Source organism: Harpegnathos saltator, unplaced genomic scaffold (assembly GCF_003227715.2).
Source record: "Harpegnathos saltator strain DR-91 unplaced genomic scaffold, Hsal_v8.6 scaffold89, whole genome shotgun sequence".
Lineage (NCBI taxonomy): Eukaryota > Metazoa > Arthropoda > Insecta > Hymenoptera > Formicidae > Harpegnathos > Harpegnathos saltator.
In genome coordinates this window covers 560,912-588,813 of record NW_020230716.1, presented here as the reverse complement: position 1 = coordinate 588,813, position 27,902 = coordinate 560,912, and the positions used below count along the sequence as shown (strand labels likewise).

At 50.7% G+C, this 27,902-nt stretch overlaps 1 protein-coding gene across 3 annotated transcripts; it reads left to right on the top strand.

Moving 5' to 3' along the window:
- The first annotated feature begins 3,872 nt into the window (after positions 1-3,872).
- On the top strand, positions 3,873-27,391 carry LOC105181866 (flocculation protein FLO11). 3 transcript variants are annotated; one of them, XM_011138919.3, is made up of 9 exons: positions 3,873-4,290; positions 6,112-6,357; positions 14,361-14,675; positions 22,921-23,054; positions 23,810-24,340; positions 24,436-24,956; positions 25,190-25,736; positions 25,939-26,391; positions 26,622-27,391. In XM_011138919.3, the coding sequence occupies exons 1-9, from the start codon at positions 4,263-4,265 to the stop codon at positions 26,799-26,801; spliced, it is 2,955 nt and encodes a 984-aa protein (XP_011137221.1). In that variant the 5' UTR covers positions 3,873-4,262; the 3' UTR covers positions 26,802-27,391. The 3 variants fall into 3 exon arrangements, with proteins under 3 accessions (XP_011137221.1, XP_011137220.1, XP_025163257.1); XM_011138918.3 differs by having other exon boundaries at positions 3,873-4,657; XM_025307472.1 differs by lacking the exons at positions 3,873-4,290; positions 6,112-6,357 and adding an exon at positions 13,423-14,298.
- The last annotated feature ends 511 nt before the right edge of the window (positions 27,392-27,902 follow it).

The window sequence follows — 27,902 nt, the reverse complement described above, 5'->3', positions numbered from 1 at the left end:
GAAGAAGCACGATGAGCGGCGAACTCTGGACCTCTGTCGTTAAAGAACAAAATTGACGGTTTACTTCACGTACTGCTGTAACCTGTCGTCTCACAGACTGTCCGAAAGTAAAACAAATAATATTAACTAAGTCATAGAGAAACTCAAGATGAGAAGGTGAAAAAGTATCGATTATAAGTTTTACGCTTAATCAAAAAAGTAATCATTGATATCTATGTCGACATTATAGGTAGATTGTCCATTTTTAAGGGAGAAAATTTGCGAACGCTAGCGATCTTCCTCTCACCGACTTTTCCAAACTCTCTCGATCCAGCAGCTGCCAGCGCTTTGTATGTATTTCTCATCACTTTTCTGACAGCAGAACTGACTTACTCGACGACGACGACGACGACGACGACGACGATAATAACCACCACAACAAAACAACGACGACGACGACGTCGCGTCGCGTCACGTCACTTTAAAGTAACGTATAAACGATATTTCCTACGGCTGCAGCAACACATCCGAAACCAATAATTAACGTTTCTTAATACGGTATCTGCACGGTCACACGCGGCTACGTACCGGCGCGACGAAACAATGAAACATTGTACAAGTACGTTAATATTTAGATTAGCGTGAAATTTCCTAGTCCTTTCGAGTCCATTAAGAGAATGTTGTGTGTACATATATAACGCGCAGACTTAATAGACGATATATACCACGGAAACATTGGAGCGAAGGAGGAAGTCGAAGAAGTTTACACTGATGACAAATTTATTTAAATAACGTGACTTCTCTTAAGGAACTCTTTACCCTTACCAAGACAGACCAATCAAATGGGACTAAACGAGAAACTCTTTGTGAAAGCCGTAATTGACTTAAGCTTGCCTGACGAAGTAAATATGAATTCTCGATACTTCTATACATGACCATGCTGTCCAATCACTTTTTGAAGAATTTATTGCACCTGTAGAATATATACATGTTCCCTCTTATCATACGACTCTCCTGTCCCACCAATACATCACCACCAACACCACAACCATCTCCACCACCCTCTTGCTCCACTAAGGCTTAATCGATGTTCTTTAACGAAAAAATAAAAAAACGTATATAAAATCCCTTGGAATTTTCCCCCTGCCGATCTCTATAGATACCGTCTGTTTGTATCGTGACATTTTCTATCGTCACATTCCCCGGCGGAATGTAAGAGGTTTAATTAACGAAATGCAGTAAGATCCGGATCGAGCTTGTTGTGAAACAGAGATTTCATTGTATCTGATCTGAATCGACCGAATGCGACCTCAGTAGGGTACACTGAATTAGAATTCAATGCGAGTCTCGTCGCGGTGAGAGAACAGCGTTCCATATCGGCATATATGCGATTACGTTAGGGAATCTCGCTGTAATTCGTTAATGGTTATTGTATTATTAAGTGTGTCGAGCAAAAGAGCGTGTAATAGACATGTGTGCGCGTATGTGCGTATGTGTATGTGTGCGAGAGAGAGAGAGAGAGAGAGAGAGAGAGAGAGAGAGAGAGAGAGAGAGAGAGAGAGAGAGAGAGAGAGAGAGAGAGAGAGAGAGAGAGACAGAAAAAGCGAATAACACCAGGCGTGAAAGCGGATGTTTCTTCGAGTACGAATTCGGTATATCGGTATATCTTCCGCTGTATAATATTTTTAGCGAGCACCGCGAGTATGAATTTGTCGCCTCTTGATCCTCGTGTAGCAACGATCGTCCTTTGATTATCGTTAACAACTTCCCCGTTATCCGTTATTACACTTGGAGACATATATATATATATATATATATATATATATATGTGCGTGTTTTTCTGTCCGTGTAGGTGAGCGCAAATTATCGCTGAGGTTTACAATCTTTCTATCGATTATGTAAACGACTAATATATTGGCAGACACTGTCGGTTAGTATCTATAAAAAAAGTAGCGAGTAAAGAAGAACGATTTTTTTCGTAATTATAGATATGTCCGTTTAGTAATGGCGTTTGTGCATTAGCGTATCGGCGATTCAAGGGGATAAAACGGTAAATGATAATTTTGACTCTCAGCATTATTATATTATCCTGTGTGTAAGCGATATTTCTCCAGTTTCTCGAAGGCTCTTGTTACACCGAGAACTCGCGCTTAACTTGAACACGACTAAAAGGCGCGCGAATGTGGACGGACAAGTCGTGCGGCGATACAGACCTTTAAATACATCTTCGACGTGTGTTAACGCCACGATTCTCACCCGGTTAGGTTTGCCGGGACGCTTTTACGTTTTTATGAGGACCCACGGATGAGTGCACAAAATTTCAGCGCAAATTGCAGTATTGGATATGTCAATTATGAAAGAATTCGCGCGTAGTGAAATGGGTCTGTCTGACGACAAGAAAGTTATCGTGTATTTTCTATAACGTTGATGGTAGATAGCTAACTTGCGCTAGATGCGATTAAACGATGTGTTCTTATCATTATTCGTAATTCAACTATAACGTCGTTAACGATAAAGATACGACAAAGATACGATAAAGAGGCTCGAAATAATATAAATTACAACGGTATGTGCGTGCGTGAAATATACGAGAGAGCGAGAACGAGAGAAAGAGGAAGAGCGAGCGTATCCTTTTAGATAATCCGACCCGATAATGTTCATGATTGGCTGTATGACAAAGTTATCAGCATATGTGTGTGGTGGCTCTAAATGGCCTATTATATTTATTAGAGAAACGATTACTACCGGTAGTAAGTATATTAATATCGGAATTTTTCCATAGTCCATACACTTGATTGTACCGACTATTTATTTTGTGAGCGTACATGTGATTTTATTAATATTATACGAGAAAGATTGTGTGTGTGAGAGAGAGAGAGAGAGAGAGAGAGAGAGAGAGAGAGAGAGAGAGAGAGAGAGAGAGAGAGAGAGAGAAAGCAGGAAGTATGCCTGTGTGTGTATGCGTGTATGCATGTATGAGAGAAAAACTCACCCCCTGCCCCGCCCCTCGTTATATTATCAAGTTAGAGTCGAATAAAAGCAAGACACGCGACGTGTAACGACTCGTTTTCTTTATTAAAAAGATCTATAAAAGTCACATACGGCGTTTTATTATCGAGGTACGTTACGTTCACAGTCGCTAGGTTCCTCCAAGAGAAGTTCCTCGAAAAAACAAAACATGCATCCTCGAATCCCCCACCTCCTTTCCGCTAAAACTGTATATGAATGTATTATCGCGTGCGAAACACGAATTAAACGAATGTCCTTCTAAGTGCATTAAACTTTCAGCACATTTATAATCGCTCTTTTCCGCCACGAGAGACATGTCGAGTCATTTGCAGTTTGCGCGTAATTCGCAATCGAGACTGGTGTTTATAACCGAGTAAACTCCGAACGAAAAACCGGATAACCAAAGCAGAATAATGTCCCTCGTTCAGTTTTCTGTTATATGCAATCTGCTTTATAATTAACTTACTTATAGTTAACTTATAATTAACTGTCCAGACTGACAATGCGATTCACAGCCGCGACGATCCCGCAATTCTAAAACGCCTGATACTCCGCGCGGATGTTCAAACGGGGCACGGCTTTCGGTTCAGTGAGATCTCGCGCCAAACGCCACCACTTCCCGGTAACATTGTGCACGCGTGCCCGAATTGAGCTCGTCAGTCAGAGAGACTATAAAACACGTAATTTATCATAATTACTCACGGCCGATACGGCACCGAACAACACGAGCCACCGCCGTTGCGGCGCGACTCGGCTCAACGTGACTACTCGGGCAGACGCGCGAACGCGACTGTCGCACGCGCGGCGAAATTCAAACGTTCCCGCGCAGCGCGCGCACGCGCGCGCGCGCTCGCGCAGGACGCAGGCGTGCCAATGCACGCTGCCTCGCGGTCGCGGCGTTCCGCGGTGTACCGCGCGCGTTCGTACGTTACGTTGCGTCATATTGCGCACCGTGCTCCCTCCCCCCCCACCGCGGAATCAGTGTCGCGAATCTCGTTTTCGAAGCGAGCGGTTCGCACGCACACATGTCGCGTCGCGAAATCAAATCATCGGCCCGGGAAGCGACAGTCCGTGCAACAACGCGCGCCGCGCGAGTGCCGTCGTGCGTACGTCGTACGCGATCATCGGCCGCCGCCGTCGCGGCGTGCGTGCCCGTGTCTTGGTCGTCGTCGTCATTGCCGCCGTCGTCGTCGTCGTCGTCGTCATCGCCGTCGTGCTCATCGTCGTCGTTGTTGTGGTCGCCGTGATCGTCCTTACCATTGCAGCCGATACCGATGCTGTGCGTGTCTCTGTGCGAGATCGGTAGGTCAAAATGGCGTGAACCGACCGCGCGATTTTAAGGTTATCTTTGCTCGTGGCGGGTTCGACCGCACGGCGGGACCGTGTACGCCCGGAACGTTGATCGTGACCGGGTGTTTCTTCTGAGCGTGAGTACAAGTCCCGCGCTTATCGTCGTCGTCGTCGTCGTGACTGTTGACGTCGTCGTCGTTGTCGACGTCCACGCTCCACCACGTACACGTCCGCATTTTCCGTGCCGTGAGTTATATGAGTTATGAGGACGGAATGCCCGCAGGCAGTAACGGTCGTATCCGCGGTTACCCAGCGCGGATGTCCGAGCGGCAACAAGTCGCGCTACTCTTGCAATTGTCTTCTAAGGAGATGTTACCAGGTGAGAGAAAGAGATAGAATGCGAGAGCGAGTGAATGAGTGAGTGAGCGAGCGAGGGAGCGAACGAACGAACGAACGAACGAGAGAGAAAAGACAAAGGGGAAGGGGCCGGGCGGACAAACGAAGGAACAAATTAATGAATGAGAGAACGAGCGATGAAACGAGCAAACCCGAATAAACGTGAGATCGAGCAGGAGAGAAGGGAAACAAACCAAAGGACCGATAAAACGCGCATGAGATCTGTCTCGGCGAGCCAGCCGCGAAGCCAGCCACACACACATACACACACATACACACACGGTGGTCGCGGCGCAACCGCTGTAAAGTCGCGCGCGCTTTCCTCGCGCGTGGGTCGTGTTGTGTCGCATTGACGCCGTCGCCGCGTGCGCGGCGGCGACCTCCGCGATTAGTTGATCGATCGCGCGCGCGGGCTGGCGTCGCGTAGGAGCGATCGCAGCCGCCGGGCTATCGGGTCAACGGTAACGTGCCGTGGCGGTGCGCGTTCAGGTCACTGCCGCGTGCGATCGAACGCGCGAACGCACGTTACGGACATGCGTCGCGCGCACGTTCTCTCGACCAGCACGCATCGCCGCGAGTTACGACGCGTTCGCGTAACTCTCCGCGCTGTCGCCCCGCGAGAGTCGCGTTTGTGCGGGAAAAAGTGATGGAATGCGGAATCGCGGACGGCCCCTCTCTCTCTCTCCCCCCTCTCCGCGCAGCCACTCGGTTCGAACGAGCTTTACCCGCCTGCCCGTCTGCCGACCACATGCTCAGGCCGGCCAACCACGCGGCATGCTCGACGCGCGCCAACGCGCTCGCAATGGCGCCGAGCGCGGAGAGGGAAAGCGCGTATCGCGTAATTGACATGTCGAAGTTCCCGCTCTCCGTCTGGCTCGAGATGTCGCGCTTCGGGGACCGATCGCCGGTAAACTCGCGCGATTGCGGGAGGACTCGCGATGACCGACGTCGGTGCGTTCGCGGAGCTTCGCAGCGGATCGCGGAAACGGAGGCCCTCGACCGCTTTGATACCTCTCGCTTCCGGCTTAAATCGGGCCTCTTCAGCGTGGGCTTGGAGCTCTCTCTCGGTGGCCGGGCGAATGTCGCGATGCGCCTTCGCGAATTTGAATTTCTGCCGTCCGATGTAAGTCGACGGTTTTGTCAACAAGTGGAATCCCCATGCGCGATATTTTCGAGGTCCTCCTGGAATCTGATGCCGCGTGTAAAGGTTCATTCGTTTCCCTCTGCCTCGATGTTTCACACAACATACAGATGCACTGTGTGATGTTTGAACGTGGAGCGAGTTGAGAATACTGGTATTTGTGACTGCGATTCCGCTGTCACCGCAGTCAGTTTACTCGTCAGGCCATGTAAAACTCATTTCGCGTAATTCGCACAAACTCATGTATTTTAATGCACGTGTGTACAATGTAGTAACGTGAAATTTCACGCCAACAGGGGGAACTCGTTCGGAAAATACTGGCACAACAAACACCAGCTCCTCGAGATCGTCGTCGTCAACGTCCTCGTCGGCGTCGGCATCGTCGTCGTCATCACTACAGCAACAGCGCGGAGCGAAGGGTCGCTGGTCCAACAAAAATGGAGAGTCGCCCGTCCAGACGTCGATCAATCGCAAGGAGGACTTTCGCGTGCGGCAGATCCTCGTGAACGGCTACGATATAAACGCCTCCAGGGAGACAAATGGTGAGTCCCGAATCTCGCGAATGTGCGCGCTGTCAAAGTAATACCTGGCGTCTACGCCGTGCGCGTACAATGAACCTCGCGAGACAAAGGAAAAATGGAATTCTCTCCTGTCGTGTTACGTGCGAGGCTGCCGCAGGTGAGAAAAGAAAAATACTCGGGAAGTAAGAAGTGCGAATCGAGATCTCGACGATCGTCGTGGCGTTTCGCTCGATTTCGTCGGTTCCTTGAAATTCCGTCGTGTTCCCTTCGCTCCCCCCCTCGCCCCTCGCCTGGCTGCATCACGCGCGTCCTTCTGGTCGGGTAGGCGATTTCGTTTCACCCCAGAAAACAGCATTCCCAGGGGTCGGTCACCCCTCCTACGCACGTTGCTTCGGTCGATAAGTGAAATCGACGGCGCGCGACCTTCCTAAACACTGAAACTCGCCGGGTTCCGCGTTCATTCACATTACTCGTGGTTGTTAAACGAGTTTAATTCACACTACGTGCGTCTCGGCGGGACAGCTAGCGGGTCTTGCGCGTAAGGTGATTTTATCCACAGGAAGAACTGAGAAAGTTCTTCCTTTCTCTCTCTCTCTCTCTCTCTCTCTCTCTTTCTCTCTCTCTCTCTCTCTCTCTCTTTCTCCTTCTCTCCTTCTCATCTTCTCACCTTTTCTCGATTTGCGACGGTGATCTCTTCGACTAGACGGTAAAATTTCTCGCCGACATGTTTAGGTGAATATTTCAGAAGACCCTCATAAAAACGAGTCCGTGCGTTAAACGCGTGGGGGGTAAGAAGGTAAACGAGTCGACAGGCTTTTCGCCGTAGGCGATGTGTCAACTGAAGGCACACGTAGTTTCCTTCAAGGACCACCTCTGAATACAAAGGAAGCAGGCAACACAAAACGAAGAAGCGAAACGGACCGAGCACGAAAGCTATCCAACGACATTTTTTCCATTAGTTTTTTCGTGATACGACGGGGGGACCGGTATCCAAACATGTGTGGGCGAGAATGAGCACTAGACGCGACCGAAAGTATCCCGTATACGAAAGATCAAATTCCGGAAAGTATCCTGGAAGAATGAATCCAAGAGGTGAACGCTTCGAAGACAGACCTAGGTCGAGGGACTCGAATCGAGCGAGCAATCTCGTCATCATTGCTGCAGGATACTTCAGACTGACTCTGAGTCGTATTTTCTTTTTCCTTTTTCAACCTTAGGATCATTTGGGTTCTTCAGTCGCCATTGTTCGTTCCGTAGTGCGATTGTCTGTAGCGGTTCGTGCTAAGAACTGACGTATATATTTTCCGCTCGGCTTACGCGTCGATTTTTACATCAATCTTTTTTTCCGCAGTCAGGCAACACCGCGAGCTGGTCGCACGCTCGGATGAATTGGCGCTTTCTATCGCAAATCGCTCATTTACATTTCACTTTTCCTTATTAAAAGTAATTGCGTGCGTGCGTTTCGCCCGCGAAGTCGCCGAGCGCGAATCGCGAAAACCTCGATCCTCCTCGCGATTAATCTTCCCGCTATAATTGTCGTTTCGCAATTTCTCGACGGGGCCAAAATAGACGGGCTCATAATTCTAGGTCATAGGGTTCCGCTTTTAAAGCTCTCCTCTCTCGCCATCGCGCCGTCGTCGAAGCGTGCAAGGATACGTGTGGTGTGTGTACACCGTGTACAAATTACAGCGTCTGCACGACGAAAGCTGGGGGGGGAGGAAAGACAGAGCGAGAGGGAGGGAGTACACGTCATGTACGAAATGCCTAGCTAGTTTGTTCACTGACAACTCCAGTCTACAGGTGCACGACATCCTTGTTGTGGAATTATCGAGGCGCTGCGGGGGAGGGAGAGACGAAACATCTACCATTGGGCACGGGAGGGGTGGCAGACAACTCTCGTACAGATCAATACTCGAGACAGGGCCGCAAGCGTGCGGAGTGCTTTTTGAGGCCAGCACGGAGAGTGAGAGAGAGAGAGAGAGAGAGAGAGAGAGAGAGAGAGAGAGAGAGAGAGAGAGAGAGAGAAATGTAGGAATAGGTGGAACGAGAGAGCTGGCGAGAACGAGTAAACTGCATTTTGCATGTGTGGCGTGTGCGCATGTATGTGTTACACAGTACGTTACCTTGCGAGCCGTGACGTGACGACAGATGTAATATTAAATCGACACCGCAGGTTCGTCATGTGTTTCTATTAAGCGCTTCGTTATTTCTGCCTCGGTCGGACTTAACGATTTCAATATATTTTCTTTTTCTCATTCCTCAACTTTGCGAACATCGAAGCGTCATTTTGTCGAGATTCGAGGAGCAGGAGGATCGCGAAGATCTCGCGATTGTTTTCGGTCGTTGAGAGAGCTCAAGGTTGTTCTCCGGAAAAATCACGAAAAGCCGCAGTATTCTGAAATAATATTCCGAGAGATAATCGTAGATCTTGACATTCGTCTGAAAGAATTGTTCAGCATGGTGCAGCGTTGCTTTGAATCCGCTATGTAAGATTACTTCTAACGGTTGCGAGCGATCTTAACGTCCGCCGAATTTCGCGGAGAATCTCTTCTTCGTCTCTTCGTAGTTCGCGCGACAATGTCAAGGATATTGTACAAGCTAACGAAGAGAAGACAGTGTCGGTAAACATTGTTTTTTGCAAAAGAAACCGGCTGGGCGATCGCGCTTATCCTCGCGAAACTCATAATCCAATAGCGTAAATCTCTTCGCGAGTCGAGAAACACTGCCGCTCGAATCGCGCAAAGACTCGCCAATTAAAATCCCCTGCTGGAGACAATACCGTGTCGGTCAGTCGAACGTGCAGTTGTTGCGCCAACGAACTTTGCCGACGAAGAATTGATTGCGCGATCGACGCGTAATATCGCAACGTGTAATTAGAAGGAAAACGGGCAACGTTTTATACGAACGAGTTGCGTTCGCGTAACTCGCGATACGCGCCTTCGTACAGAGAGGAGCCGGCTGCTTTTACGATCTGCCTATTCAGGTAGTTTTTCCCTTCGCCCAGGAACGTTCAAGAAGAGAGAGGAAGCTGCCCTGCACTGCCTGGCACAGCACCGACGACAAATCCGGTGCGTTTCCAGGGAGAATTTCGAATCCTGGCTTAAAGCCGAACGCGCGACTCTCTTTCTCTCTCCCTCCCTCCTATTTCTATATCTCCCCTATATCTATCTATCTGTCTATCTATTTATCTATTTCGGCCACCAGCGAGAATTCCCGGGCAATCTGGTTTTTTTCCTAATCTTCACGGACTCGTCCTGCTGACGGTAATCGTCTAATCGGGAGCGATAAGTGACCCCAGAATCAACGTGGCCTCGTTGAGTATTCGAGTTATTGCAACGCGCGAGCGCGATAACGCGTCCTACATTTCACGTGATCGTAATTAAAGCGGGTGAACCTTTCGCCCGTGAATGATCGAAATAACGCGCTGAGGCGAGAACATTCTCGTTCTCTCGTCCTCGTCGCGCTTCGGGACGGCGGGAACGAGTTCTTGACTCATCGTGGGATTTTTCGCTTCCTGCCCGAGCCCTTTGATGAAATGGATAGTCCATTTTCTACCAACAGCTTCTACCAACATGCCGTTCGCTAAGTTGTCGGTACATCTCGGCGATATTTCCATCGAGGGGAAAAAGCATTTTCCTTTTTACTATTTTCTTTTTACTATCTTTAATTTTTATCCTTACATCAGATATAAATATTACGCCCCATTCCCGAGGGAGTTTCGATTATTGTCCGGCCGTAATTCAACACGGCATAGCCGTGTCGAATATTTCACAGCGTCCGCGAAATTTAATCCGTTAGTCGACAAGACGCGCGTAACCGCCCCCGGTGACGCTTTTCGAGCTGGGCCTTCCGCACGAAAATTACCGCGTCGGCGTATCGCGAGAAAGGATCGCTCGCGTGTCTCGGGGCTCGTCGATCCGATCGTATCCTACAACTCCGCTATTTAATGTTATTGAAATGAATGAAGTTTCGAAGGAATGGCCGAGAGGAGAAGAGGCGGTGTCGGGCGCCGCCCGTGTCGCTTAAAGGGGATAGACCACTGTGAGAGAGGTAAAAGCTGCCTGCCTGTGCTGTGCACGTTCGCCGTTCTCCGTCGTGTAACGCGTCGTGTCGTGCTCTGTCGCGGAGCTTTTAAGGAAAATGTTACACGTTGAAGTAACGGCGATTCACGGCCCTTTTCGGACACGCACGCCGCGTACGGTGTGTAATTTCTGCATTTGTCGCAGTCTCTCCCTCCCCCTCTCTCTCTCTCTCTCTCTTTCTCTCTGTCTCTCTCTCTCTCTCTCTCTCTCTGTCTCTCTGTCTCTCTGTGTCTTTCACGTGTGTGAATTGCTCCTCTCCCATGACTTTCTCGCCACACTGTGGGAATCGGAAAACAGATATCGATGCGGGAAACGGTAGACTCGTCGCCTCGCAGCTTCCTTTAATTAAGCCGAAGGATGTCTAACGAGGAAGTCAGTCGTATCTCTTGTGGCTCGCGAACAATCCGAATGAGTGGCGACCGTGTGTCTCGTGGAGTGAAATTCAGTAACAGTATCAGAAATTTTGACATCCTTTTTTACCTTGTTGCGAAATACAGCAATTTTCTATATTTCGTACTGTTGGGCGCGTTGAGGCGGATTTTTGTCCTGCCTTCGAGCGAGGATCGATGACTTGGGCAAAAATCGGCATTTAGGGCGTGCCCTTTGACGGCCACGCGACTTGATATTTAGTATTCAATATATTCTCATGAAAGCAATCGAAGCGAACAAAAGCTCGTCGCATGTTCGCCTCACTTCGAGGAGTACCACCTTGTAACATTTATTTCATGGCTCCGAACGGAAGAGGCGTTAACCACCGCGTGACTTTCTTGCATAATCGGGATGCTTGAGCGATGCGGTTTTTTTTTATCGTCGGTGCACGAGAACCTCGTAGGGTCTCCTCCTCCTCCCCCTCTTGTTCGTTATCGGCGGCACGAAGGTCGGTCAGTCGGTTTTCAGGATTGTCCGCCGAATTAATTATTCGTTTACCCGCTCTATCGCGCCGCGATATAAAGTTACACGCGAGCGCGCGAAGCTGCGTTTCGCGTGGCGTGACTCTCATTGGCTCGCAATGAATTGTAAATGTGCAACGTCCGAGCAAACGATCGGAGGACACTAATAAAACGTTCGCCGATATCCTCTCGCGGTTCTGTCGCGTTTTTACCGCCGTCGGAATTCTTAATAGAATTTCACACGGCGAAATCGTATCAGTGCGCATTTGCATTCGATCTTTCATATGCAAGGCGGACAGTCGGAGAATATTCTTAGATATTCTTAAATCGATATTCTTCACGCTCCTCTCAAGATTCTCGCTTATTTTTCACGCTGAAGAACGCGCGTGTCGCGCGACTTCCTCCGGAAGCTGCGAGTTCACGCGTGCGTCTTGAAACTACCCGTCTTCCCGTAAGTTTAAGCTCGCAAATTCAAAATTCTCAACGCTCGAATTATATTTTCATCGTGTCTCGCAGACAGCGAGACGATATCACACGAGAAAAACACGAATCGATCGAGGGAAGCGTCGCGCGCGCCTCTGCCTGTGCCTAGTCTTGCTTCCGGGCTCTTGACTTCGGCTAAGCGGATTTATCTTCGTCGTCGACGTGCACGACGATGCGCCGTCGCGTTGATCGCGTTTATATTAGCGTTACACATCGGTCTCCTCGAGGGAGCTACCGTGTGCGCGCAGCGAACGACGACGACGACGAATGCTCCTCGTCCCTTGGCCGACGGGAGCGAGTTGTACTTAAGGGTCGACGCGAAAGGATGCAGCGGGAGGAGAGGCGGGCGGGCGGGACTGTGCGCGCGCGATCGATGGCACAAAGAGATATCGTCGTCCTGGCAAAAGGAGGAGGAAGAAGAAGAAGAAGAACGACCCGCAGTCGCACGCGGCAACTTCCGCACCCGTTGCTATCCGCTTTAAGAAGAGGCCAGACACACGTTGCTTTTCGCGTGTGTAAATATCCCGCGAACGAACGGACGAACGTGTCTCGTTTCTCTCTCTCTCTCTCTCTCTCTCTCCGTCCATCGCCGTCGTGGACTCCAAAAAGATCGACACGACCGATCGTGTCCCTCCCCGCTGTGTTTTTGGAATTTTCTTGCTCTTCCACGTGGTCAAGACGTAGAGAGAGGATGCGTGGGGGGGGGGGGGGAGAACGACGTGCAGTTCTCGTGGAAGATTTCATGTTCCCCTACGACGAAAAGTTCCGTGCTCTTTTCGCAGCTCAGGTTTCCTTGGAGTTGAACTCTTTCTTCTTCTCCTCGTCGAACGGGGTTGGCGGGGTACTTCTCGTACCCTTCTATGGCTCCATTTGGCGCGAGACGCGATCGGAAAATAAGCAATAATGCGCGGCTGGTGTGCCCGACGCAGGAGCGGACGCACGAGGAAAGCTGGAGGCGGCCACCGATGGCGATTGCGCTCGGTGCACCCGGTATATAAATAGACGTCGCGTTATTTTCTTTGACGTTGTCCCCAGCCTGGACCTTGCTGATCGCTTCAGGATAGGGAGAGCCGGGAGCCTTGTCTTGGTGGAACACATGGCGAACGCCAAGTGTGAAGCCTTTCTAATTCCAAGTTGCGCTTTTCTCGCACGAACGTCACGTTGTTTCCCAGCCTAAGAAAATCCTAGAGGCGTATTCGATGGCTCGTTATGTGTCCCAGAATACGCTCCAGGAATTCGGATAATATTCCTGGAGATGCTCTAAGCACTAATCGAGGTTACCGAAGACGGCCTGTCGGAAGGACGCGCAAGGCAACCTCGATCGCATTCTACAGCCGGCGGAGCAATACGTAAATAAGATCAACTCGGCGGAGGAGCGCGCATCTCATCTGCCCGTCGCCCTAACCTAAAAGCTAAAACCTAAAACGGTCTACGACCGCCGTCCCTGCAATCCCGTGCGCGCGCGTGTTGCCGCCGCGTCGAGGTATGCATCGTCGTGTGCATCTCGTGGGTGTAGATCGGGCGCGACGGGAGAGGGGCGAGGGAGCGAGCAGCAGCCGAGCGTAGCCGAGCGCTGCCGGACGTCGTCGTCGTCGCCGTGTCGCTCAACATGGCCACCAGTTGGCGAGAGACCGCGTTCGCGAGAGTGTCGGGCGCGTTCCGCGTACGACTTTCCTCGGGCGGACCGTCAGATGTCGCCGCGCGTGCTTTGAAAGCGAGTCGGCGTGGTGACAATCCTCGGTTGCGCTACCAGCAGTCCTCGCGAGACTCGTAGAGGAGGTCCATTGGAGCTGACCGTGTCGTCGACAGTGGCGAACGGCCGCTGACGGCGGGGGGTGGAGGAGTGACCGGAGTAAAGCCGAGCGGAAGCGCGACGGGGGGACGGGATTAGCCGTGACACTGCCGGACAGTGCTTGCTTGCTGCACATCTCGACAGCGGCGGAAGCGAAGAGGCGCACACGACGGTCTCGGGGAAATGATGATGATCACGACGATCCGTCGTCGCCGATCGCACGTCGAAGCGTCGAAGCCGGAACAATCGTTGTTAGACGTCGCGACAACGTCCTCACGCTCGTCGTCGCGCGTGCAGCTCACTCCTGCCAATTAAACCGTCAATTGATCCGATCGAGTAGCAGTCCCCGCGGAGGGACGCGAAAAGATATCGTCAGCGGGGAGAAGGAGAAAAGCGAGGAATAGGAGAAAAAGGAGAAGAGAATTGAGAAGCCGCGCGATTTCGCGTTGTCCGACGAGACCGCCCGCGACCGCCTGACACTCTTCCGAGCGCGAACATCATGCGTCACTCGTAGAAGCAGAACCGACACCGTCGACCGAGACCACCACGACGAGATCGGCTTCGTTTAACGATCGGCGTAAAGGAAGCCGCGCCGCGAGAAAGACCGTCGTCGTCGTCAGCCTCTCGTCTCGTTTTAATTTTTCACCGCGCGGTGTGCCATTGTACTCGCCCCGTCGTGCGCTGGGAAAGAAAGAGAGAGAGAGAGAGAGAAAAAGTAATAAGTAAATAAGTATTCGCGCTCGCTCCCGCGTTGCAACTAACATTCGTCAGGAACAGACATTGCAGGCGTCACCGCAACCGCTGGCTCGCCACCTGACGAGAGTGCAACCGCCGCTCCTGAAAGCCCGTGCTCCCCTGCCGAGATCGCCGCACCACCGCCGGCATCCTCGGCCTCAGCAGCGCCGTCGAGCGAGCAGCAAGAGCAGCAACAGCCGCCGCAACAACAACAGCAGCAGCCGCTCTACCAGCAGCACAACACTCAGTACCAACAGCAGCAACGCGCAGCCGGGAGTGCCGCAGCCGCTGCACCGCACGTCGCCGAGGACAGTGGAGCCCCCTGTGAAATGCGGAGAACACCACCGCAAAATAAAGGTGAGTCCTCGCAGACGCGACACGTCTCGTGGTAATTACTGCTATTGAGGATTCCCCCCCTCTCTCTCTATCTATCTCTATCTCTACCTCTACCTCTACCTCTACCTCTACCTCTACCTCTACTTCCCTGTCTCCTATCTCTTCTCTTCTTTTCTCTTCTCTTCTCTTCTCTTTTTTCTCTTTTCTTTTCTCTCCTTTTTTGCCCTCCTCCGCTTTTTTCTTCCTCTCCTCGCTCTCGTTCGCTCGCCTTTTCGCGTTATCTCTCTTCGCGCTTATCTTTGTCTTTATATTCAAGAACCTTGTATATGTATATACATATATATCGCTCATGTTATGTCGCGTCACTCTACTTTTTATGATATTTTTAAACTAACGGTCGACTTTGTTCCTCCGTAACGTAGGCGCTCTAGTTTGTGAAATTACAATAGAGATAAATTTGAAACTATAACTCGGCGGAATGTTTAACGACCTGACCGGGGGAAAATAAATGCGGGGGCAATTGCCCGTCGCTTCTTCAGTCGGGAATAAGCGAGATTATAGTTATTAAAGGGGCAACACTGCGGCGTCGACAATCAGGTCAGTGTGTCGCGTTTGAATAATTACGAAACGGCAGATCTCCGCCGTCACTTTGCTGTCGCGTTGTCACGTCCGCGGGATTCAGCGGATTCACGCGAACGTGTTCGGTGCCAATCCGACTCGGTGCACCGAGCAGAGAGAGAGAGAGAGAGAGAGAGAGAGAGAGAGAGAGAGAGAGAGAGAGAGAGAGAGAGAGAGAGAGAGAGAGAGAGAGAGAGAGAGAGAGAGAGAGAGAGAGAGAGAGAGAGACCCTCTGCCAAAATGTTGGCACGCTGCTCTGCTAACACTTGACTGCGTGAGGTGGTGGCTGTTATTCGCGAGCGCTCCGGCGATTCGAATGGAGCGACGCGTCCCGATTTGAACTTGCGAGATTTCCGCGCGTACTTGAAAGATCGATCGCGCGATGCTCGAACGCACCTCGAAATTCGAACGGCACGATAGCGCCTCACGAACGAGGCCCTTTCTCGATTCGCACGATGAAGTCTACCGAGACGAGGAACGACGTCGGGGGCTGAACTGGAAATGACGAATGCGAGAAAACGAGACTGGTCTCCCCATATATGAGCGCGAGGTGATCACGGTAACTGCCTCCTCCTCTTCTCTTCTTCTTTTTCTTCTTCTTTTCTTCCTTTATACATCCGATTCGCGTGCTTCGCGAATTCCAACGTGAGCGGCCGAGTGTCGTCTCTCTGCAATGTTCAGAAGACTCCAAGTCTCACAAGTCACCGAGCGGCTAGAAGTGTCATCAGGAGCCGTCAGTGCGGCGATCTCGAGATCACGCATCTTCCTCCGTCGCACATTCACAAATAAATAGGGGGCTTTTGCAATTCCGTCTCTCAGATATGGTAAACGTAAATCGTGAACGTTATTCGCTCAGAAATAACGTCGCCATGTACGCGGCAGTATTCACGATCAACGTTTACGGTATCTGAAAGAGGGTATTGCAAAAACTCCCCATTCACGATTTACGTTTACCGTATTTGAGAGACGGTATTACAAAAACTCCCCAATTTTGGCTGAACGAAAAAATAGCCGTATTCTCCATCCTCCCTCTCCCCCCTCTCTCTCTCTCCCTCTCTCTCTCCCTCCCTCTCTCTCTCCCTCCCTCTCTCCCTCCCTCCCTCCCTCTCTCTCTCTCTCCCTCCCTCTCTCTCTCTCCCTCCCTCTCTCTCTCCCTCTCAGTCTTCACCGAAAACAGACGCGATCCGCCGCGGCGGCGGTGATCAGTGTAAGTGTAATAATAGCGAGCGTACGCAGAAACGCTTAATTAGGGATGACATTCTGAGGGAATGACGCGTGGAATCGCGTGCGTCGTGTTAACAGGCACCGCTCCGAGGCGCCTCCGGAGAGACGGAAGAAGCGGCGACACAGTCACGCATGAGCGAATGAGCGGCCGTCAAGGTGTAGCAGCTTCCTCTTCCCTCCCACGTGTTCTGCGTTGCTGTACATCTCGGTAGCATTGCTGACCGCGTGCTTATGCGCGCATTTCGTATAACGCTCTCCCTGCGTGAAGACGCGTCGGATTCGGCGGAGCCTCTCTCGTTGAACGACCACGTGGCTCGTCGCGTGTTCCACCTCGACTTGGCTTGGCTCGACTTGACTCTCTCTCTCTCTCTCTCTCTCTCTCTCTCTCTCTCTCTCTCTCTCTCTCTCTCTCTCTCTCTCTCTCTCTCTCTCTCACACGACTATGCGAACGGGCTATCGTCGTCGTCGTCGTCGCTGCCGCCGCCGCGTTGCGTTAGGCGTCATGTCGAGCTACTAAGACGCTGAAGGTAAACCTCGAAGAGGAACAACTCACCTCCTAGTCTTCGTTGGTGCGCGGAGGACGCTAGTGAGCGAGCGAGCGAGATAATACAAAGAGGCGAACGGCGACGAAGGAGGAGGAGAAGGAGGAAGAGCGAGCGCGCGGGTAAGGAAGGAAGGTGGCAAGGAGGGAGGAGGACGAGTCGACGAAGGAGGAGGTGGAGGAGGAAGGACCGAGAGAGGGAGAACGCTGACTGGCAAGTACGTGGGACACGTTTGCGCTCACTGGCTGCGTCCATCGACACCAGTAGGGTGATCGCACCTCCTGAAAGGGGTCTAAGCTCAGCTGCAGCGGAGAGCAACACACCATTTTGCGTGCCGCGTCGTGCGAGAGAGAAAGAGAACGAGCGAGCGAGCGATAGATCGCCGATATATTGCTGTGCTCGTAGTGTCCCCGAGATTAGCGAAAGATAGATCCTCCATCTCCGTCTCTCTTGCGGAGCCTCTTTTGGTGGTGATATCGGATCGGTTGATTACACCACTCGGCGTCCCGCGCATTTATACATTGTTATCAGTGAGATCGGATTCTCCTGCCGTTCGCTCGTTGTCGAGTTTTCGGCTTCCGTCGAGCCCGCGATCGTATCTGTCGCGCGACTGCGATTGATACGCCGAGGAGGTGCGGGCGAGCGAGCGAGCGAGTGAGCTGTGGCGAACGGCTGCGAAAAGTGCATTTAACGTCGCCCACGAGAGATCGTCGCAGTTAATGGCATTAAACGGCCCAGACTGCGGATACGATTCACGGCCTCTCCGCCAGCGATCCCGAGCGGCGCAATCTCGGTGAGTTCAATCTCTGCGATCCTCTCTCGCGGACGTGCACCACCGTGTCTCTCGCCGGGGAAATTGGAGACATACATCACACACGCGGCGCGGTGTCCGTCGCGCTCGCTTAAATCACACCTCTCAGCGTGACTTGAATCTTTACTCGCGGGCGAACGCTTGAACTCAGGTTCATCGACGCTGCTAGAAACGACCGTGAACCGCGCTCCGATGACGCGTATATTCTGGCCAATCTTCGCCGATCGGAAACCCACGTCGCACACGTGCGAGCTGCCGCGTCCCGAGAAACGTTCGTTCGTTCGTCGCGTGCACCGTGCGATTTAACACTTTCGATACTCGGAAGAGAAAAAGGAGAGAAGAATAGAGAGGGGGGAGGAGAGACACAGGTTCATCCATGACACATATTTGTTCCAGACTCTCTCTCTCTCTCTCTCTCTCTCTCTCTCTCTCTCTCTCTCTCTCTCTCTCTCTCTCTCTCTCTCTCTCTCTCTCTCTCTCTCTCTCTCTCTCTCCCCCTCCCTCTCCTCTCAGTGTATCTGGGATAGCTCTTTGGCTCTCGGAACGATATGCTAATCGTGGGTGATACGAGTCGCGAGGACCGTAAGAGGAAACGACGTCCACGTTCCACGAGGAGGTATTTCGCTCGACCTTGATTCTCTCTCTCTCTCTCTCTCTCTCTCTCTCTCGTAGCGCGCGCGCACGCGTTTCGTCATCTCGTCTGATTGACGATGGCTTGTAATCGATGCTACCATCGGCGCGACGGTGTCATTATAAATATGCACGCGCGTGAGCGAAGCGATAGTGTTTCTTTGTCATCACCCGTGAGTTCCCGGCTCCGATAAAAGGCACTCGATCATCATCGATCTCTCGCTGATGATGGCTCTTTAATCATTGCCGCGCATGATAAGCGCGATTAATTCGCGCTCACGTCGATATCGCGGAGGACTCTCTCTCTCTCTCTCTCTCCCTCTGGCTTCTATTTGACAACAGAGACCGGCACGCATCGCGCGATTTTCGCAAGGTCTCGTAACCATCACGCTTCGTGTGGAAACGTCTAATTTTGAGCGGAGAGGAGCTGAGCCAGCTCTTCTCCCTCTCTCGTGCTTTTATCTCGTCCCATGTTGCTCCGCTCCAGGTACACTCTCGCAGTTTCCACACTCGCCAGCGAAAGATCTCTTCTTCCGGCGAGATGTTGCCTGTCACGCTTTCGGCAAGTCAAGCACCTCCGAGAGCACCTCGAGAAAATCAAGTTGTCGACTCGTCGCAAAATTCCTCGCTCTCCCCTCTCTTTCGCTCCTTTAATGACGCGCGGATCTCCGTCGGATCGAAGGATCGGCGTCATTACGAACGACAGCGATATTTCGTAGGATTCAGCTTGACGTAATGCATCGAACTGCTGACGTTGGCGGCTGCCTCGGTCACGTTCCCGTGCAAAATTCGCGATAGATGCACTTGCGATACTCTTTGCTGGTGTCGATTAGCCGCGGTTATAATTTCGCAGCGATAATGCCGCGCGCTGACGTCATCGGACTCACCGAGCCAGGGGCCGATCGACGGCTGGCTTTCTTACCGTTTGCCTCCTCGCCGCCTGTACCGCCGCGACGAATTATCTCTCCATATATATATATATATATATATATATGTATCGCGGGCCGAAACACAAAAGTTAATGAACCTCCGTCGCGAGCGCGTCGCGGCGTCTCGACGAAATACTACGTTCTCGTTATCGCGCGCGTAGGAGAAAAAAAATCGCTCTCAAACCTGCCGAGGTCGTAACCCGAACGAATCGATTAAACGCCATTTGCAACGCCGCGCGATGAACATGTGTGTCTGTTCCGCCGTGTTCTCGCGTGATAATCACGAGAGACGCACGTTCAGGCCGAATGAACTTTTATCGCGTCGCTCTTAGACGCACGCCGTATTCGTGCGTTTGTCTTTGTCTGTTTTACTACGGGGTCAGAAGTCTTCAGATTTCGATTTGCTCATCGCGGAGAACGAGAATTCTCCCCCCCCCCTCTCTCTCTCTCTCTCTCTCTCTCTCTCTCTTACGAAGACCAAATTAACTTTGAATGCGACTCTAGAAATCCCCACTTCGACATAATTTACGCGATAATTTAACACGCCTCTGTCGATGCACAAATATCAAGACGCGCGTTTCGAACCTTCAGACGTGTAAAAGCGACGCGAAGCAGGTACACCGAGAGTCTTTGTTGTACGGCGACTTCCTACGATATAATGGAAGAAAATGTCCGAGACCGAGCAGTTGCTATAGCGTTCTCGCAGTGCCATATGTTGCAATGCTAGGTGCATCGATGGAAAGGTGAATAATTGCGCATTGACGGAAGGGTTAGCGAAGCCACGTCGAGGTGTTCCGCGGAGCGTGTGTGGCTCGCCAAGTCGTCCGCGTGAAATTCGCGATAAAAGAGGCTTCGACGGCCGCTCGCACGGCTGCGGCGGTGCTTCGCTCCAAAGGATTTCGAATTTCGCCGCGTTGTCGGGCCTGCGGAATTCGCAGCGCGGACGATCACCGTCGACGATGATTCACCGAACGAACGCGCGATACCCCGCGAGACAGTCTTGCTAAAGGAGATCGTTTCTTTAGCCGAGGCTGCGAGTCCCGGGATACGCGGCCGCGACGAGCGAATAAACCTCGGCTGGAAGAAAACAAACAGTCACGGCGTACATCTCCGCTCGGATTTGGAATTCCTCTTCTGCTGCGACGGAAATCGCGCATTCGCACACGCCATCGTCGTCGTTGTTGTCATGGTCGGTCGATAAATCGCCCCGGAGATTCGCCAGCCGACTCCGTTGAATTGTGTAAAAGACCGCTTTATCTGCAAACTGATTAGCGGTCGGTGCTGATAAATGAACACGTCTGATAGTCGTTAACGCATCGGCGATCCGCGCTTACGGAACGAATGGCGTGCAGGAAGTAGGAGGGTGATACGTAATATACATATGCGCGCGCACACACGTATTTTTCTCTTCCCTCCATATATTTAATTTCTGCAATTTCAACTCTCTTCCCCTCTCTTTTTTTCCTTGTCGACGACACAGTATAAAAACACGAATAATCTTGCCGGTAGTATTCTGCACAGTGGGACGCAAGAAGTTTCGAGTATGCTTCGCTCGGCACGAATCGGAGAGTTTCCACGCTTGTCCCCGGCAGCGCGACAGCACGCATTGAGGAGAAAAAAACGTTCGGTGTCTATGACTGTAATTCCACGTTGAAATAATTACAGAGAAACCTATTCCAGCGGAGTGAACGCTGCCACGCTTGTTGTCGACGATCTCGTGCGCGTATTACAGCTACTTCTACTTCTTTGTTACAGCGACAAAAAATGTGTATGCTTGGCATTGGAAAATGACCACAATGGCCGTAGTGTGTGATTAAAAATTTTTTCTTTCAGTGCGCGCTGCACACTGCGCGCGTATGTGTGTCGCTGTTTGCAGCCTGGCTAAAAACAATCTCCTGTTCCGCTTTCTGCGTTTTCGATTGAGGAAAATCTCATTACGGCCGACTCGTGTCGATCAACACGCTCTCGTCGGTACGACTTGTGTAAACTGCCGTTACATGATTTAATGCGCTTGGAATGTTATCGACGGCCGTCTATATACATTCCACGATAATCTACGGAATTCAATCCCTCCGCGAGTACTCCGTTTTCCCGTAGCAAGAGGAAAATCTCATAATAGCCGGATCGCGCTTCGCAAAAAACGATCCGCGCGAATTACGGGAAACGTCCGGCCGTCATTCCTCCTGCGACCCGACCTCGCCCACGGCTTGACATTTCCACAAGGAAGGTCGCGCGCGACAGGATGCGACAGTTCCACTTTGTTGACAATGCGCATGTTAATTTCGCCAGCAGAACTGCCCCATCTGTTTCCGTTTGGCGAGTGACTCTTGAACGCTCAACTAATTGGAAAGCGCTCGCGGCGACGACAACAACGACGACGACGACGGAGGTAGAGAACAACTGCGAAGCTTCATTGACCAGCGATTTGATTTATTTTGGGACGTTATCCATCAGCTCGCCGAGTCCCATTGGCACGATTCTCTGCCCGCGCGCGGAAAGAGAGGGGATGTTACGATCAATGACCAGGATCATAAAACTATTCCGACTCCAAACCCAAAATTACCTCGCCCGATGACACTCGGTGCACGGCTCTCCGTCGCTCGTGTGTTCGGCTATCTCGCGGCTCCCTCAACGTTGTGCGCCACGAGAGCTTCCGAGAAAGTAATTTCCCATAGGCATAACTAAAAGTCATTCTCCGTTCAATGCTCGCCGGGACGAGAGCCGAGGAAGACCTTACCAAGAAGCGCCTCGGTCCTCCTTTATATTCCCCGTATTCGCTATTTTTTTTTCTCCTCATATCTCACAATACCTTCCTTCCATCCACGCGTGTACTCAGAATATTCTCTCGAGAACTCACCTGGTGTCTCGCTTCTCTCTCGCTTCTCTTGTGCCATCAAGCGCGCGTTTTGCTACAAATTGACCCTGTGAAACATTCGTCGCGACAAAAACTCGCCTCATCTAATCGCTCCAATCTGCTTCCCGAACTTCAGTATACTTCCCTCTTGCGCCCTCGACACCCGCCGTGTCAACTTCGCGAAAACCGCGAAGAGTCCCTCCGATCAAGAGTTTTAATGGCACGCACGCCTTCCTGTAACGCGATCGGCCCCGGTAATGAATCGATCGCGGATCGGGGACCCCCACCCTCCACGAGGAACTCGTTTACCCAGAACTCCCCTTGATTAACGGCCCTGCCCCGGATGATTGCAGCCGCAGAGCATTCCCCTTTCTGGATATCTTGCCCTTTCTCTTTCTCTCGCTCCTCTTCTTCCACTCGTCCTCTCCACCTCCACCTTCTCGACTCTTCCTCCTCCTCGCTTTCGTACTTCTCTCTCTCTCTCTCTTTCTCTCTCTCTCTCTCTCTCTCTCTCTCTCTCTCTCTCTCTCTCTCTCCTACCCTGGCGCGCTTTGCACCACAGAGATGGTGTGTACGCTTTCGTAGAAAGCACTCCTCCCCCTGACACTCCTCCGCGCCTTGTTCCCGCGATTAACCGGTGCCTCGTTCTTTTTTGCAGTCGACAGATCGGGAACCGGGCAGTCTGGAAGCTCGCCGAGGGTGACGCTCCGCCTCAACCAGGTGCGAGGCACGAGGGATGAGAAGAAAGGAGGGGGTGCTGCGAACTCCCGTCAGGGCGGCATGAGCGCACAGGTATATACATGTATGCGTACACACACCTACGACAATGGCGACAACCGGTCGCGGAACTTCGCTCTCTGTACTTCGCGACAACAGCAAGCTTCGCTGTCGTATCTCGGAGGACCGGTCTTGAGCTGTTCTCTGCGGCGACCAGTTTGAGAACTGTTCTATGGTACCTCGGCGGTACCGTTCGCGCCACTGCTGTAATTACCGCGTGTCGTGACATTTTACAACGATGAGAGGCGGGATAATAGCGGGAGGATACGCACTGACTCAAATGATCGGAAACGTCGGAATAAAGTTGTCGAAGAACGGCTGCCACCGATGGGGTGATCGGCGTCGTTGAAAGCGCGCGCGTTACATGTGTTTGCCTACGGATTATCTCGGTTGATCCTCGTCATGGAATATTACGGAATCTCGATGAGATATGCAAAGCGACTTCTTTCATTTCGCCCGATTACCACCTTTCCACTTGTATCGAGAAACGGTGTCTGCACGCGTGGAGCGCGGCTTGTATTCGCGAGTTGCATGGTAACCGCGGTTCGAGCGGTTACGATTGAATCCCGTGAACGTTCAGCGGCATTAACATTTAGCTGTTTTCACGACCACACTCAGATCTGATAACACGTCACGTCGAGGATGACTGATAACAAAGAAGCGGGAAAGATCGGACGAAAACAAGAGATTATCACGCGCTGGTCACCCACGGTCGGCTTATAAACTTTAGACCTCGATGGATACCTTCTAACCGAACGACCTGTCCACAGGGTCAAGGCCAGATGGAGACTTCGTCGAAGACGCCGGCCAGCAGCGCGTCGTCGACGAGCGCGAATGCCGTTTCCGGCTCCGGCAGCACGTCCGGTAGCACATCGGCCTCATCTGCCGATAACAGTGACGTCTACGAGTTCAAGAGCTCAAAGGAACCGACACCGGTGAGGGGCGCGAGCTCGTCGCCGAATCCTAATCCGGACAAGGAGAAGGATGGTGGTAAGCCGTCGAGCGGGCCGCAAGGCAGCCAGGTGTCCGGCAGTAGCGGTGGTAACACGTCCATTGCAGCTAGCGGTTCGTCGACGTCCGTCAGCGAGACGTCGACGACGTCGTTGAGTACTGACGAGGCTGCTGCCGCTACTACGTCGCCGTCATCGAAGCGGTCCTTTGAGAGTGACAACACAGACGAGCAGGACGAGGAGAATCGCCGCAAGAAACGAAAGGACTCCGAGAACGCAAAGGAGAACACGAAGACGAACACTACGGGCAGGCAGAGCACGGGTAGAAATGCTGCTGGCGTCAACGAGAAGGTAAATGGAGTCTAGATTTGTTGGGTCTCCTTTTTCTCTGAAATCTTTTATCGTTAGCGCGTCGTCTCATAATGTACGACATGTGTCGCTTGCAGTGCGCCAAGTCCGGCAAGCAGGGATCCGGAACCGCATCCGGCAAGGGAAATCAAAACACGAACTCCATCAGCGCGGACAGGAAAAGCCCTAGTACCTCTTCGATGGCCAGCAGCCCGAAACCTTCGAGCACGCCCGGCTTGACAAGCACTAAGACCGGCACTCCGGCGTCGGCCGAGTCCGACGGCGAAGAAGATCGATCCAAGTGCTCGGACTCGAGTTCCGCTCCGAAAGTGCCGCCTCTAAAGATTGTTATTCCGCAAAGCACCGCGTCGGAACAAGAGCAGGGCAACAGAAATGGCAAGAATACGGCGAACAGAAGCCACCAGTTGCCATACGTGGTCGCCAGTTCGAACAGCAACGACTCAACGGACAAAGATCAGAGCCAGTCAGCTAGCGGAACGACCAGTCCTACAGAGGGTGGCGGTAGCGTAAAAACGGAGGACAAGAAGGACTTTAGTGGAGCTCTGCACGGGGAAGAGAGGTCGACTCATCACCAAAGGGTTCTGAGAAGTTCGCACAGGTAAGAAAGACATCTCTAAAGCCATGCCAATTATTTGGATTAGTTATTCACATGATTATTAACAATCGCACAATTATCTATGTACAATTATACACAATTATCTGTATTGACTTGTATCGCAAGTAAATGAAACAAGATGGAAGCTCTTCTAGAAAGAAGACATGCATTTTCAATTGCATTCAGTTGCTCTAGAGTTATGATTACTCAGAAACTTGAAACTGGTATGATTATAGAACCGGTAATGGCGGTAACGGCACTTCAACGCCAAAGGAAGCTACGCCTTCGTCGGGAAACGGGAATTATTCTAACTCGTCGCCTTTACCCGTCAACACCTCCGCAGATCGTTCGAACAACTCGTCGCCACAGCAAACGAGGCATCACTCACCGACGCCGGAGACAACCGGATCCGACGCTGGTAAATCCAATTCGTCGGAGTCCACGAGCACGGGAACAGTCTCAAAGTCTAGCGTAACCGTGGAGAAGTCGGAAAAGAGCACGGACACCGCTGGAAAGAGTCAGAAGGACAGTAATATAGAGGTCTCGGATAACTCTTCGAACAACGTCCCGTCGAATGCGGCGTCTAACGCAAGCACGCCGGCGCCGCCTGTCGAGCTTCATCCTAGGAAGAGAAAGATGAAGCCCAGCAAGGAGGCGCAGCAGGCTGCAGCGACCGCCGCCGCGAGTGAAGCGGCCGAGGCTACCAGCACGGGACCAGAAGTTCATCCGCACGATCAGCCCATCACCAACTGTTATCAGTTGTTTCTCAATATTAGAAAACAGGTGAAGGATCTCATGAGTCGTTAACGTAGACTAAACAGAACTCGAGGAGTCTCTCGAATCCAAAGTTACAAGATAAATATGTATTTTACAATCAAGGATAACTTATATTTTAGAATCGCGAACACATTTGCTGTACGGTTGCTCGATGAAACTGTAATCAACTTTATCATTTGCAAATTAACATTCGCAATATCTCTTGCAGATTGAGAGAAGACGGAAGGGTCTGTTCCCAGTTCAACCGAAACCTCCTCAAGGCTTCAAGGATTATCTGATGAATCGTTGTACATACGTGCTAGCTGGTAACGCGAAAGAACCAAATGTCAACCCACCGGTTGGCCTTCACGGAGCCATGAAGGATCTGTACATCGAGCAGGAAAAAGAACGGTATCATCTGAGAATGCAACACGTAGTCGAGAAGGAGAAACTGGTCCTGTCGGTGGAACAAGAGATTCTTCGGGTACATGGCAGAGCGGCTAGGGCGCTTGCCAATCAGTCCCTTCCTTTCTCCGTCTGCACGATCCTTAAAGACGAGGAGGTTTATAATGTCATCACCCCCGAGCAAGAAGAGAAAGATAGGAATGCGAGAAGCAGATACAACGGGAGATTATTCTTGAGTTGGCTGCAGGACGTGGATGACAAGTGGGAAAAGATTAAGGTAAATAAATAGAATAAAATTTGCACATTTATGAAGCAAAAGAACAAACGCTGATTTCAAGGAGAAGAAAGAATTTCGCGAGTATTACGCTAAGCCAGTTTTGTGGATTTATTATGATTCTCCATGTCGATTTCTAATCAATATGATATATGAAATTTATACATGTATTCGTTATTCTTGCTTGTCGTCATACTACGCTCGCGTATCTTATAATTAAGAATAAATTTCAGGAGGGCATGGTGATGAGACATCACAACGAAGCGGAGTCACTGCACGCTGTTCAGCGAATGCACTGGGAATGGAAGTTGAAGGAAGTCGGACTGTGCGAATCCAAGGCGACTCCTCAAATAGAAGACATTCACGTCCCGATAGTGCACGTATCAGACGACTTCGATTTATTACCAGCTTAGTGTACAATAATTGATAATATAATAATACTATTGTGTCCTGGTATCCTAGCCAGCTTTTCTCTCACGTCTTCGGGGCCTCGAAGATGGCGGCTTTAATCTGTGATCTCTTTGTCGATGTATGCACTGCTTCTATATATCGAGATTTGTATTATAAATATACAACTTCACCGCGACACAGTGAATTTTCTGGAAGAATTTCGCAAGTGCATATTACACGGTAATTTAAACATACTCGATACGTTAAGATTTCACTTCGTCCGGAATAGTGAACTTTGATTATATTGGAATTTCCAACTCGTTGAGTTTCTGTCTTGGACGATTTTAAAAGTCAAGCATTCGGACTGAGAAATTCCGTTTACTACTTCATATTCCATGTGACGCAGAAATCATTTATAGATGCATGTATATGTAATATTTGCATTTACAAATGATCTTTCAGAGCGTTGGTAAAATCTGCGTGTTTGTTTGTCGCGAATTACAACTCATTTAAAGCGCGTTTAGTGTAATAAAGGAAAGATAAATGATATTCTGAGGCTATTTTTGAAACGATTGCAAGTTTTACCAAGAGACACGGTAGCGATTTAATACTTGACAATGTAATCAGGCTTAGATTACACTACAATCGGAGATCAAAAGAGCACTTTTTAATGATGCTTCATTATGTTAACAGTCGAGACAATTAAGATTAGTCGTATGTATGATTTCTGCGGCGAAAGGATGTATGTAAGGTTAAGATATTGACAAAATTATTAACGGTATACACTTATTTGTGACGCAATTCTTTATGGAAAAAAAAGACTAATATTTAAACTTAACGCTAAAAGCTTTGAGATGAATAATAATAAACGATAGCGTGATGTCGGGAAACATCTCGAAAGTAGCTAAATTAAATTGAAGCCATATTGTAATCTCGCATTTATTTTTGAGTATTTTGTAAATAATTTTTACTTTTTCCAATTTGGATCCTTGATACAATTGCAGAAACCAAAAATATGACTGAAAAAGTGCACTCTTGATTTCTAAGTATAGTTTATGTTTAGTTAGAAAACTTTTGCATCAAATGTCCTAAATATTCGTTATTATTTCTTATGCATTAATTTT